This window comes from Vicia villosa, linkage group LG1 (assembly GCF_029867415.1).
Source record: "Vicia villosa cultivar HV-30 ecotype Madison, WI linkage group LG1, Vvil1.0, whole genome shotgun sequence".
In the NCBI taxonomy this organism is placed as follows: Eukaryota; Viridiplantae; Streptophyta; class Magnoliopsida; order Fabales; family Fabaceae; genus Vicia; species Vicia villosa.
Window position 1 is genome coordinate 245,596,642 of NC_081180.1, and position 14,195 is coordinate 245,610,836.

General features: G+C 26.5%; 1 protein-coding gene across 1 annotated transcript; it reads right to left on the reverse strand.

Annotated features, from left to right (window-relative positions):
• Window positions 1–9,678: 9,678 nt before the first annotated feature.
• On the reverse strand, window positions 9,679–10,878 carry LOC131598368 (uncharacterized). The gene has a single exon (XM_058870981.1). The coding sequence runs from the start codon at window positions 10,876–10,878 to the stop codon at window positions 9,679–9,681; it is 1,200 nt and encodes a 399-aa protein (XP_058726964.1).
• Window positions 10,879–14,195: the final 3,317 nt, after the last annotated feature.

Here is a 14,195-nt window from a genome sequence, read left to right on the forward strand (position 1 = left end):
TCAGATTTTCCCCGCTACAAGAGTGTTGTCCTTAAAATACTTCAATTGTTGAATGAGACAATATTAAAATGTTCTAAAATATTAATCATCATAAATCTAAAAATCGTTTAACTTTAAACTTTATTTTACATGTAATTTTAAATTTTTTTTCTCAAGTTCCATGCTAATAATAGTTTACAGAAAATCAATATTTAATCAAAAAATAAGGTCATCGAAATATGTGATTTAATTTTATCGATAAACTTTAAGGGAGATATTTTTTTCTCATATATATATATATATATATATATATATATATATATATATATATATATATATATATATATATATATATATATATATATATATATATATAAAAAGCTTGTATTTATATGTTTATTTTATTCCTCATCCTTTCTCTATCTTGAAATTCTTTTTTTTTTTTTTACAAATAAGAAGAAGAATATTTATGGATAGAAAAATAAAAAAATGAAGGGGTTTAATTTCCAATTTTAATTTCTTCAGTTTATTTTGTTAGAACGTTTTATCTTATCAATGAAATCTAAAATATTTACAAAAGTTGAATTTACCTACTTTTTATTAAAATAACTGCAATTTAATACAAAATTAAAGATAATTAGTACATGATTATTTTATCAATAGTATATGACTATTACCAATGCTATAGCTTCACATTATCCTATTTAAGTTGATATGACTACACACATAAAACCTTTAAATATAGATGAAGCAAAATAATATTTATATCTTATTATAAATTCAAACTTTATAATAATTAATAATATTTAAATATTTATTAAATAAATGTGAAAAAATATTTTTGAGACTATTATAAAAATAATAATTGAGCAATTAGGTAAATTTAGTTCAAAAATATATTCTTAAGAGTTTCAGTTTTTTTATTTTCAACTTTAATATAAAAAAATTTGTTGAAGGAGTATAGTATTGTCATAGTCATAGAACCATTATAATTGAAGGACCATAGTGTTATGAAACCAGTATAACAAAACATAGTAGATAATACCATGTGCTCATGTACTCAAGTGTTTAAATTTTGTCTATTTTTAATTGATTATCGAAATACATAGTAGAACATAGTACTACCATATAGTTATATTAAAAAATGATGTTGTAACTTAAGATAAAAACATCTTTAAATTATTTTTTATTTAAAAATAAATCATCCGATTGTACATATTTTTGAAGTTAATTTTTAAGAAATTAAATAGTATCTTTAATGCAAATAACTTATTATTTGTAGGTATCTTTTTATTTTGTATTTATTTTTAAAATCTCTCTATCTTCTAGGAAAAAAAATTATGTCAATCTAATTTTAACTATTTTTATTTTTAAAATAAAATTTCTAAATAGTTATAATTGCAGTTTTTCAAAGAGGAGTTTAGTTTGAGGAATGATGTTGAAGAGAGAGATGATGTAGTTTTACAAAAAGTGGTTTGTATGGAAAGAAGCAAAACCATAATTGCAAGTAAAGTAGAAAAAAGTGTGCCTACATAGTTGATGGGAAAGGAGACAATTAAAATATAATTGTTTTCTTCAAAAAAGGAAGAAAAAGGAAGGAAAAGAGTTATGGTTGGATAGTGCAAAAAGGGAGAATAAGAAAGAATAATAAAAAAAAAACAGGAATAGAAAAGTTGATTTTTGAAAGCTGAAAGAAGAGGCTAGCCACGTGGAAAGGGTCATTGGCAAAAAGGGCATTTTTGATATTTCATAAACAATATATTTTCTTATATGATAGAAAAAGGAAGGAAAAGAGTTATGGTTGGATAGTGCAAAAAGGGAGAATAAGAAAGAATAATAAAAAAAAAACAGGAATAGAAAAGTTGATTTTTGAAAGCTGAAAGAAGAGGCTAGCCACGTGGAAAGGGTCATTGGCAAAAAGGGCATTTTTGATATTTCATAAACAATATATTTTCTTATATGATAGATAAAATAATACAACCACTAAAAACATGACACATGGCAAAGGTAAACATTAATAACAAAAAGGCAAGGGATAATGCCAATAGAACAAAGTGAACAACACAGTTTCTCTTCCTCATATATCTACTTAATATAAATGTAAAGAAGTCATGATGGCAACCCTAGCCACATGTCTTCTTGGTAATAATCCTCGCCACATGTCAATTAATAATAATTCTAAATAAAACCCTAATTATATAAACTCTATATATTAAAATTAAAATAAATAATAATAATATATTACTAAATTAAACCATCATTAATAATAATAATAATAATAATAATATAATATCTAACTAATAAAAATATTAAAATAATAATAAGTAGATAATTGTCATTTGATAATAGTTTTAAATACGAATCCTAATTATACAAACTATATAATAATAAATAACAATATAATACTAAACTAAATCATCACTATTATAAATAATAATAATAATAATAATAATAATAATAATTAATATCTAACTAATAAAAATATTAAAATAATAATAATAATAATAATAGTAATAATAACAATAATATAATATAATAACTAACTACCACAATTAATAATAAAAATAATAATAATAATAATAATAATAATAATAATAATAATAATAATAATAATAATAATAATAATAATAATAATAATAATAATAATAAGGGAAAAAAGGAAATGCACTGACAGTGTAAAGTATTTTACACTGTCAACCAATGAGAGACATGCATCAAAATAAGTCCCATTTTTAATTTTAAAAAACTGAAATTACATGGCAAATTAAAGCATTTTGATTGGTTGTATGTGTAAAATTGTTTTACACTGACAATGCACTATCTTTAAACTCTAATAATAATGATAATAATAATAATAATAAAATAATATATTCAACTAACACTATTATATCTTATTATCCTAATTCTCTTTTTTTATACAAAAACAATTTTTAATTATCAAATAATAATAATAATAATAATAATAATAATAATAATAATAATAATAATAATAATAATAATAATACAAATTGTTTTAATTAACACCATTATATTCAACTAACAGTATTATATCTTATAATCCTAATTCTCTTTTAATTATTATTTTTTTAATTATCCTCTTTTAATTATTCTGTTTAATATTAAGATTATATTTTTTTACATAAACTTTGAATTACTTAGTTTTTCTAAAATATTATTTCCACATCTTATTTCCACATATCATTTTAATTTAATTATATAAAATATAAATATATTAAATTATTATAATAAAACATTTAATATAATTATAAAACATAAATTTATTAAATTATGATAATAAAGTAGTTAAAAATTAATAACTAATCAATAATAGTAATAAGAATAATTTCTCCAAAATATAGGATATTAATTTCCACATATCATTTTAATTTAATGATAAAATATAAATATATTAAATTATTATAATAAAATATTTAAAAATTAAAACTATTCAAAAATATAAATATAATTAATTCTTCAAAGTAAAGGATATTAATTTCCACAAATCATTTAATTTAATTTTAAAATATAAACTTATTTTATTTAATTTATGATTTGTTTGTAACATTTTTTAAAATGGCATTTTATAATGTTATATATTTTATGGTTTAATTTGTTTATTTTTGACATTCACAATAGATTCAAATAGATTCAATGATTATATTTTATTAATAACTATTTCTTTATACTTAGTATTTATTACAGATAAAATAAATTTTAAAAAATAATTACAATTTAATAAAATGTTAATTTATAGCAAAAATTTATTCAAAAATAAAAATAAAAATAAAAAAATTTATTTTTGAAATAATAGAATGATATATTAAATAATAATAATATTTAATTCTTCAAAATAAATCCTATTAGTTTCCACATATTGTTTTCATTTAATTATAAAATATAAATATATTAAATTATTATAATAAAGTAGTTAAAAAATTTAACTATTCAAAAGTATAAATATAATTATTTCTTCAAAGTAAAGGATATTATTACAAGTATTCAAAAAATTAAATTATAATTAATATTATTTGTTTCCTAAATATTTTATGTTTAGATTTATGATTTTTTTTGTTACGTTTTTAAATAAATAATTACACTTAAATAAATATTTATTTTATATAAAATATTTATTCAATAATAATAATAATTAATTCCTTAAAATAAAGAATATTAATTTCCACATTTTAATTTAATTATAAAATATCAATATATAAAATTATTATAATGAAGTAGTTAAAAATTATAACTATTCAAAAATATAAAGATAATTATTTCTTCAAAGTAAAGGATATTAATTATAACTATTAAAAAATATATACTATAACTAATATTATTTGTTTCCTAAATATTTTATGTTTAGATTTATGATTTTTTTTGTTACGTTTTTAAATTGAATTTTACAATGTTATATATTTTATGGTTAAATTTTTTTATTTTTAAAATTCAAAATAGATTCAATGATTATATTTTATTAATAATTATTTCTCTATATATAATTATTTACTACAAATTTAAAAAAGGCATAAAAAATAATTACACTTTATAGAAAATTATAATTAATAATAATTATTATTCTTATTGCAGTTACTAAACATTAAATAATTAACAATTATTATATTTCATAATGGTTATATTGTATTATACTAAAAATAATTATTAGAATATTTCGGTTACTATTATAACAATAATTACTCTTATTGTAGTTACAAAACGTTATAGTTTTTAATGACTGTTTTTAATTACTAAAATTATGGTTATACTTTCTAATCAGATTTATTATCCTATTAATAGGTAGATTCACATATATAAATACATAATTTGTTGTATGGATTTTGTAGAGTTATTGTACACAATTTGATTTGATTGTAGGTCTTCATATTTGGCTTGCCTCCTAACATCTCATATATGATACGTATATACTTTTTAATTTTATATTACTCTTCTTATATGCTATATATTTTTTGATTTTGTATTGTAATTTTTATTTCACTTTTTTATTTTATAACGTATGTTTAAAATAATACTTAACTTATTTTTGTTCATTACGACGATGATTAAATTCAGCAGTCCAAGATTAGGTGTTAGTTGGGGTCTTCTTCAACAATCAAATATTTGATTAATCAATATCACGAAGTCTAAATTACTAATTTGTATCAAGAAGTGTCCGGCTAATATTTTACTTTTGCTCTCTAAAGTATTAGGGGTTAACACCTCTAAGGTTATTTGTGTTTAATTTTCTCTTTGAGCAGGTATCTATGAATGTTAATTATATTGATTTTCACTGTAACTTATAATTTGTAAAATTTTACAAAAAGTTATTATTATTATTATTATTATTATTATTATTATTATTATTATTATTATTATTATTATTATTATTATTATTATTATTATATTATTGGTTGACGTGTCATTTGGAGCCCTCTTTCACGCCACACCTTTATATGTTTCTCTCTCATAGTTTTTTTCTCTCATTCTTATCACTTTATTTTTAGTTGAGTTTATCTCCCTTCACACATCCATATAAAATGAGATGATGAATTATATTAATTTTTCTTATTAACAACATTATTATTATTATTATTGTTTTAAAAGAAAATATCAATCAATTTATTTACAATAATTAAATATCACACATCTGAATTAAAGGTCACATTCTTTTTATTTTATATTATTGATTTATTTAATAATCATTCTTATCGTTTTGGTTTCCACAATGACATAAAACTATTTTTAAAATTCCTTTTAACCTTTCTATTTCAATAAAATTAATGATCATATATTTTTATTATTATAACACCTTTTGAAAATATAGCTATACATTAGTTGTTGATTTTGCAACAAATATAAAGAAAATTAAAAAATACATATCTTAATATGTATTTTACAAAATTAAGATTAAAAAATAAGCCATTTTTTTTTGTTTATTTTATTTTGGATTAAATTATTGGAACAATGTTTAGAAACAAATTGAATAGTACAAAAATTAAACAATACCATAAAAATAAATTTTATTTGCAAGAAAATTAAATATACGTATGATATTTTTTATGCCGTATGTAAAAAATAAAAGGACTTAGAAATAAATGGTTTAAAATATGTTTATGATAGTTTTTTTCCTTTTCTTTTATCATTATTTTCTTTTTTGGGTATGGTAATTTTTGACCATTAATAAATCGAAGGTTGGCCACTATTAGCCGAATTACTTAAAATTTAAGGTCAATTCTAATTATTATTTTATTATTATATGAAGGTTTGATCTTTTTTGGAATCAAAGCTTTACTTTATATACCAAAAACATTGATTACAATCCGATCCGGAGATCCAGGAATCAACAGGGACTACAAGTTAATTATACACATTAACATGTATATTTAACTTCCTTATACCACTACATCTAACTTTAACAATAGATATAATATTTTCTGTAATAGTTGAGCTAGTACTACAGCCTTGAAAAATGATATGGTTCCTTTGCTGCCAAATTTCATGTACCGTCTCAGCAAAAGCCATTTTCACCAACTTCCATTGCAGCCCTTTCCTCTTGGTAACTTGACTCAGCCATTCAATTTCGTGTTCCCATCGCAAAGGCGCATGTTGTAGCTTTAACCACTCAATGATGTCAGCCCAAATTTTCTTCGTTTGGTTACACTCAAAGAATAAGTGTTGTATGTCTTCAACTTTATCACAGAAACAACATACCGTATCTGTTATGATTCCAAACCGTGATAGACGTGCTTTCGTTGGAAGTCTTTCCATCAACGCCATCCATAATGTGAAGCATGCTTTAGGCCGAGCAAAATTGTCCAATAGGATACGTTTCCAGCTCTTGTGATCATACTCACCAATGAGGGCTTTGTACATACCTCCAGTATTGTATTTCCCTGCCACACAAGCTTTGTTCCAATACGGTTTACTGATCAAAGTCTCTTTATGTTTGACAATTTTCCGTAATATCCACGAGCTTGACGAAGTGCATTGCCAATTTAAAACATCTTGCCCTTTGAAATAAAACGTATCCAGCCATCTAATCCATAACCGGTCTGCTTTAGCATGAATATTCCATAACAGTTTCCCAAGAGCAGCCGTGTTCCACTGATGTAAATTCACAATATTCAGCCCCCCTGCATCTTTTGGTTGACAAATAGTCGCCCACGCGATCGGAGCTCTTCTACTACAATCGGTACCGCTCCACAAAAAACTACGGCAAATACTCTCAATACGATTCAGCACCTGTTTAGGAAGAGGTAGAACTTGCAGCCAATATGCAGTAATCGCGAAGAGGACACTTCTGATTAATTGGCATCTACCGGCATAACTAAGCAATCGGGCAGACCAATGTCTAATACGAGCAGTGATTTTTTCAATGAGAGGTTGGCACTGAGTAATAGTTAGCTTCCTACTTGCTAGCGGGACTCCGAGGTACTTAAAAGGAAGCTCTCCAATCTGAAATCCAGTCCCGTCCTTAATCTCCTGTTGCACAGTATGATGCACTCCACCAAAGTAGAGTTTACATTTGGCAGGATGAGCTTTAAGTCCAGTGGCTAAGGAAAACTCTTTGAATGTTCTCATCATTGTACTAACCGATAATGAATCGCCTCTAGTAAATAGGATCAAATCATCTGCAAAACAAATATTGGTTAGACATAATTTCTTACACCGGGGGTGGAATTTGAAGTTCGGTTCATGTTGCAGAGTGGCAAAAATTCTGTGTAGATATTCCATCACCAACACAAACAGCAGTGGAGAGAGTGGATCTCCCTGCCTAAGCCCTCGCTTCGCTTTAAGTAACTCAGTGACATAACCATTGATCGAGTATCTATAGGAGACCGTACTAACACATTCCATTATCCAACAAATGAACTTGACCGGGAAATTCAACTCCTTCATTATAGTTTCCAATGCAGTCCACTCGACCGTATCATACGCCTTTTGGATATCCATTTGGATAGCACAACGAGGCGAGATATGCTTACGGTTGTATCCACGCAGGAGTTCATACGCCATCAGAATATTATCATGAATGTTTCTACCAGGGATAAAAGCTGACTGACTCGAATCAATAACCTCAGAGATTACTTTACTCAATCTACTTGTGAGGATCTTGGACAGGATTTTATATACCGTGGTGCAGCAGGCGATTGGTCGTAAGTCCTTCATACTATTAGCAGTAGGAGTTTTAGGAATTAATGTTACCAAAGCACAGTTGATAGCTGCATAAATCTTGCTGTGGTCAAAAAAGTCATGGATTGCTAACATCAAGTCTTGTTTCACGATGCCCCAGGCACTCTTAAAAAATTTCGCAGTAAATCCATCAAGGCCTGGAGATTTGTTATCACCAATACTATTTAATGCATTCCACACTTGATTTTCTGTAAAAGGCTGCTGTAGAGACTTTTTACTATCATCCTTCAGCTGTGGCCCATTCCTTAAGATCTCTATGTTCACATGAAGTAATTCGGTAGATGGGGGTACCAATCAACTCCGCATAAAACCGTAGGATCTCCTGCTCCATGCCGTGTTGGTCAGTAAGAATATTGCCCCCCTGGTCCACTAATTGCATAATGTTGTTCTGTTTTTGTCTTCCCTTAACAATAGCATGGAAATAGCTATTGTTAGTGTCCCCTAGTTTGATCCACGTAGCCTTAGCTTTCTGCATCAAGAGTTTCTCTTCCACATCAGTGGCATTAATAATTTTATCAGTCCACATTTTTGCTTCCTGAATCAAATTACCATTAAACGGATCGTCTATAAGTTTCTGCTGAGCCTGCGCTAAATTTGTTCTATAGTCTTGTAGCATTTTCACCTCTGTCGTGACTCGTCTATTAAGACCCCTCACGATAGGTTGCAGCCGCTTCAATTTACTCCAAAGAACATACATAGGCCTCCCGTGTATCCGTTTATTCCAGCTAGCCTGAGTCACCTCCAAGAAATCTGAGTGTTCAACCACACTGTTTATAAAGCGAAACCTGGGCTGAATGTGATCCCTCCTCCCTTGATGGCCGTGAAAATTAACCCTCAAGGGACTATGATCAGAAATATGAGCATATAAAATGTCTACCTCGCAGTCAGGGAATTTTGCAAACCAAGCAGCATTACAAATAACTCGATCTATCCGAGAATAAATGAGCCCAGTAATGTGTTTGTTTGACCATGTAAAGTGATTACCTCGAGTATCATGTTCATAGAGTTGGGCCTCCAGCATCATAGCTTCAAGCTCTTCAAACGCAGCACCATGGACAGGATTACCACCAATGCGATCTGTACTATTTAGGACATTATTGAAATCCCCTAAAACAATCCATTGATCATGTACATTGTTAGCCAAGTCTTAGATTTCTTTCCACAATTTCCTCCTTTCCATGAGTTGATTGTGAGCATAAACAAAGGTGATGAAACAAAGTTTGTGACCATAATTATCACTCAATTCACAGTGGATGAACTGCTCTCCTTTTGTTTGTATTGTCATTTTAAGCTCCTTATGCTTCCACATCACCCAAATCCTCCCATTTGGATGATGGTCATAATTGTCAATCCATTCCCACTCATTGCCAAAAGTCTGTCTTATTCTAGCAGCATTATTCTCCTTGACTTTAGTTTCTAATAATGCCATACAAGGCACTTGTAACCTCTTGAGATGGGCTTTAATCTCAAGATGCCTTGCCTTTTTATTAAGCCCTCTTACATTCCATGTAAGGATCATGTAGCATCCACCATTTTGCCATCCTCCATCCCAAGGATGTCAAAACCGTTGCTGCATCCAATTATCTCTTCATTATGCCCAACTGTATCAATTCTGATAGCTTTACCTTTAACTGTAGCAATCCTACTGTTAGAAGTAACTATTTTCCAATCGTCCTCAGTCCCTCCATTTGTTGGCTTAGGCTTGCTATTGGCAATTTCTCCACCTGCTGGCTTAGGCTTGCTATTGGCAATTTCCCCATCTGCAGGGTGTTTCTGAACCCACTTTTGGGTCATCTGGGCCTTCTTAATATTCAGTTTCTCACAATCATGACCACCCTTGTTGCATTTCCTACAAAAAGCCGGCTTCCACTCATATTCAACTTGCTGTTGCATTCTATTTCCTTGAGGATCCCGAATATAAATGGCTTCTTTAAGTTCTGCAGTAATGTCAACTTCAATGAGTACACGAGCATATGTGATGCGTAATTTCTTCGCAGTGCATTCGTCAGTCATAATTGGTTTACCTATGGCGCTTGCCACTTTGCCAATACTACTCTCACCCCAAAATGCAAGTGGTAATTGGGGAAAGGTGACCCATAATGGCATAACTCGAATAACATCTTTATCCAATGAAAAGTACGGTCTCCATTCCTGTAAGAACATTGGCTGCCTAAAGATGGTATACGGTCCTTTCCTTAGCACCACATCCTTATCTTCTTTCGACCTCATCTTGATGATAAAGTATCCTTCTTCATTGTAATAGAGTTCTGGTAATGCAGCAAAATCCCAGGTCTTCATCATGAACTTCTTCACTGCAGTCATTGTCAGATTGCCACCAACGACATACATAATCAGGGCATTTTCCCAAAACTTTAGCTCTGAAACCACATCCTGATCCTCGAGTACAACTTCAATTTCACCATTGACAATAGAGGGAGGTGTATATTCAATGTTCAGCCCACTCGATGAAGTTCTATTGCCTTTGATGACATCCACCCATGGTTGAGGTGGTTCCTCTGAATGTTCTTTCTCCTCTTCTGGTATCGTGTGCAAAATTGGTTCAGACCCTATCAAAGTGTTTACCTCAGTTGAAATTGTAGTACCCCCAGATGTGTTACCATTCCCATGAGAAGATGAAGTCGGCGAGAAGACCCTCACACTCGCCGGTGGCGTTTGGACCACCTGTCTCCGCGGCGGCCGTCCACGTTTCCCCATTCGTCTCCAGTCGCAGCTCTGCTAGGGTTTATTGCAAGTAAGAATAATTATAAGGTTTGATCTTATATGATAAGATTATTATGATTTTTTTAACTATCTAAAAATTATTCCATTTGAATTTATTTGGACTTGACATTGATAATTTTAGGTATTTGTTAGGTTCCTTATACAAGTATACATTAATATACATTTATATGTATTATGAATTTCATGATTAATTAAAAATAATATACACAAATGATAAAATTATTCATGTAAATATGATATATTTTTTAAATTTAAAGAATATAACTAAAATAATAAAATAAAATTATAATATAAATTAATAAAGATATTTATATTATAAAATATTTTTTATATTAAATATAATTTTAAAATACATTCAATTATAAGATTATATGTAATTATATTTGCAAGAAAATATTTTTTTAAATAATATTTAAGGCAATGATTATAATCAAACCCATGCAACGCGCGGGTTTTTATATAATTTACATTTAAACAATTAATCTTGAGGGTGACAATGTATCAATCATTAAAGATCCAAAATTTCCATGAAAACTAAAGAATCTGAATGATTCAATGTCTTTTTAATTTAATGTGTTTTACGTTTTTTAATATATGTAATAATAACGCCTAAATATGATAGATTTGTCCATCACATAAGCTTTATTAATTAATAATAAAAATTAGCATGAATTTTTCTTTATTTTAATTTATTTTCAATCATACATTTATAAAATTTTCTTTATTTAAATGTATCACCAATGGTAAAATAAAATTAATCACAATTATTTGGACTTTTGTATAAATTAATAAAATAGAAACTCAGATAAAATCTTTTAGGTTTTTAAAATGTAAGTAATTTAAATAATAATAATAATTATTATTATTATTATTCATAACTAAGTTAATATAAATTAAATTTATTATTATTATAATTATTATTATTGTATTTAATAAATAATAATAATTTATTGTATTCAACAAATAATTATTATTGTATTTAACCTAAATATATCTTATATGATAAAAAGATGAAATGACATTAAATATATCTTAGGTTCAAATTTGTGATCAAATGATATTAAAAATATTTATAGAGAGAATTCTTATATATCAGATTCCAAGCTATTTTATTGATAATATTTTGTGAAAAATGAAATTTTATACATCAAATCTCCACAATAATAACTAATTAATTTTTCATAACTATTTAATATATTAAATATATTTATTATTTAATTATTTTTTTCTTAAATTTTAAATAGTAATTTATTTATTACAATCATATCAAAAATAGCTTTAAGCATATTGTTATCTTGAATTTTAAGAATTATGATTGCAATAATGTTAAGTATTACAATTGTGACAAAGAAAATTTAAATTAATATTTTATTAATAATAATATTAAAATGATAAAGCATACTTATTTAATTTTTTTAAAATTTGTTTGTCCCTAAAACTTTTGTAGCTATAGTATTTTTGTTAATATAAATATTTTATTTTATATGAATTACTTATATAGATAAATATGTTTCCTTTAGTGGAAAAGCTATATAACTAACCATTATTTATTAATTTTAGAAATTTTCAATAAGTGGAAAAAATAATATATTTGAGTTTTGAATCTCCGTATTATAAAAACTCAAACGTTGACATCCCAGATGATGTACACACTCCTGAATTTTTAAACACAATTATACGTTGATGAAGCAAATGTTATTTTACACACTCCTGAATTTTTAAACACAATTATACGTTGATGAAGCAAATGTTATTTTGGGAAGCAATATTGGTAAAAAAAATTATTTCGCAAGTTTATCATTGACACCTTCTGATAAAAGAATCCTTTCAAATTCTAACGGCACCAATTTCCTTTAGCTGTTTTATTTGCAATGACTATCAATAAAAGTCAAGGGCAGTCACTCAAACATGTTGGAGTATATCTACCACAACCAATGTTCGCTCATGGACAATTATATATTGTCTTATCAAGGGTTACTTCAAAAAAAATTGAAGATATTGGGAACTAATGATGAATGTGAAGATATAGATACAACATCAAATGTAGTTTACAAAGAAATATTTAATAATATTCTTTAGTTACTTAATTTTTATTTCTTCAAATTTATACATTTTAAACTATCATAAAATTTTATTTTTTAATTTATTAACTTTCACATTAAATAATTAAAAGTATAATTGCAAATATAGTCTATATGACCTACACAATAATTTTATATGCAAATAACAAATAAATATCAATTATTATAAAGAATTATTTCTAACATACCCGTGCGAAGCACGGGTCGGTAATCTAGTTCTTTTCAATTTAGTGATTTGTGGAGATGATACAAGATTGTATATGATGGTGAGATTAGTGTTAGAATTGGTTTTTTTGGGTGATTGTTGGTACGTGAAAAGCAGGTGTATAAGGGTTAGAAAAATTGGTGAACTTTGTACGTGACAGAGAAGGTTTGGATAGGATTAGTTAGTTCCCTATAGTGGTCTGTTTGGTTCAAATGAGGGGGGAGGGGAGGGATTTTAATGAAGGGGAGGGAAGGGGAGGGGAGGTGAGGGGATTTTTTTAATTAAATAGGTGTTTGGTTCAAACGAGGGGAGGGGAGGGGAAGGGAGGGATTTTAATTAAAAATATGTTTGGTTCAGGAGGGGAGGGGAGGGGTTTTATTAATAATTTACATTTTTATCTTTATTATCTTATATAAGTGATATAATATGATATTCAAATGTGAAAAATTTATACATATTTTTTTGTTAGTAAAATTTCTAATATTGAGTGACTAAAAAGTTATAATTTACTACATAATGTTAAAAAATTAATTTCACTTAATTCGAATAAAATGTTCATAAACAAATTAAATTATATGTTGATAACAACTTTTAAATCGTAATGAATTATTCAACACATTATATATAAAATAATTTATTATTAAATATAAATGGTTTAAATGTTTTAATAAAATAAATAAAAAAATTAAAATGAAAGATTTAAAGTTTGATCTAAAAGAAAATATGATAGGATACATAACAAAATTAGAAAAAAAAATATAAATAAACATAAAAGAGTTATTAAAAAATCAAAAAAATACAATGATTATGATTTACATTAAGGACAATTTTTTTTAAATAATTTGAAGGTGGATAATAATTATAATAAGTTGATATAAGCAATCGAGAAAAATCATACAAAAGAGAGCAGTAATACAAAAGAAAATGAATAATTTTGAAATATTAAAATAAAACTGAGGATATTATAGTAATTATAATAATTTTTAAAATATCAATGTTCACAT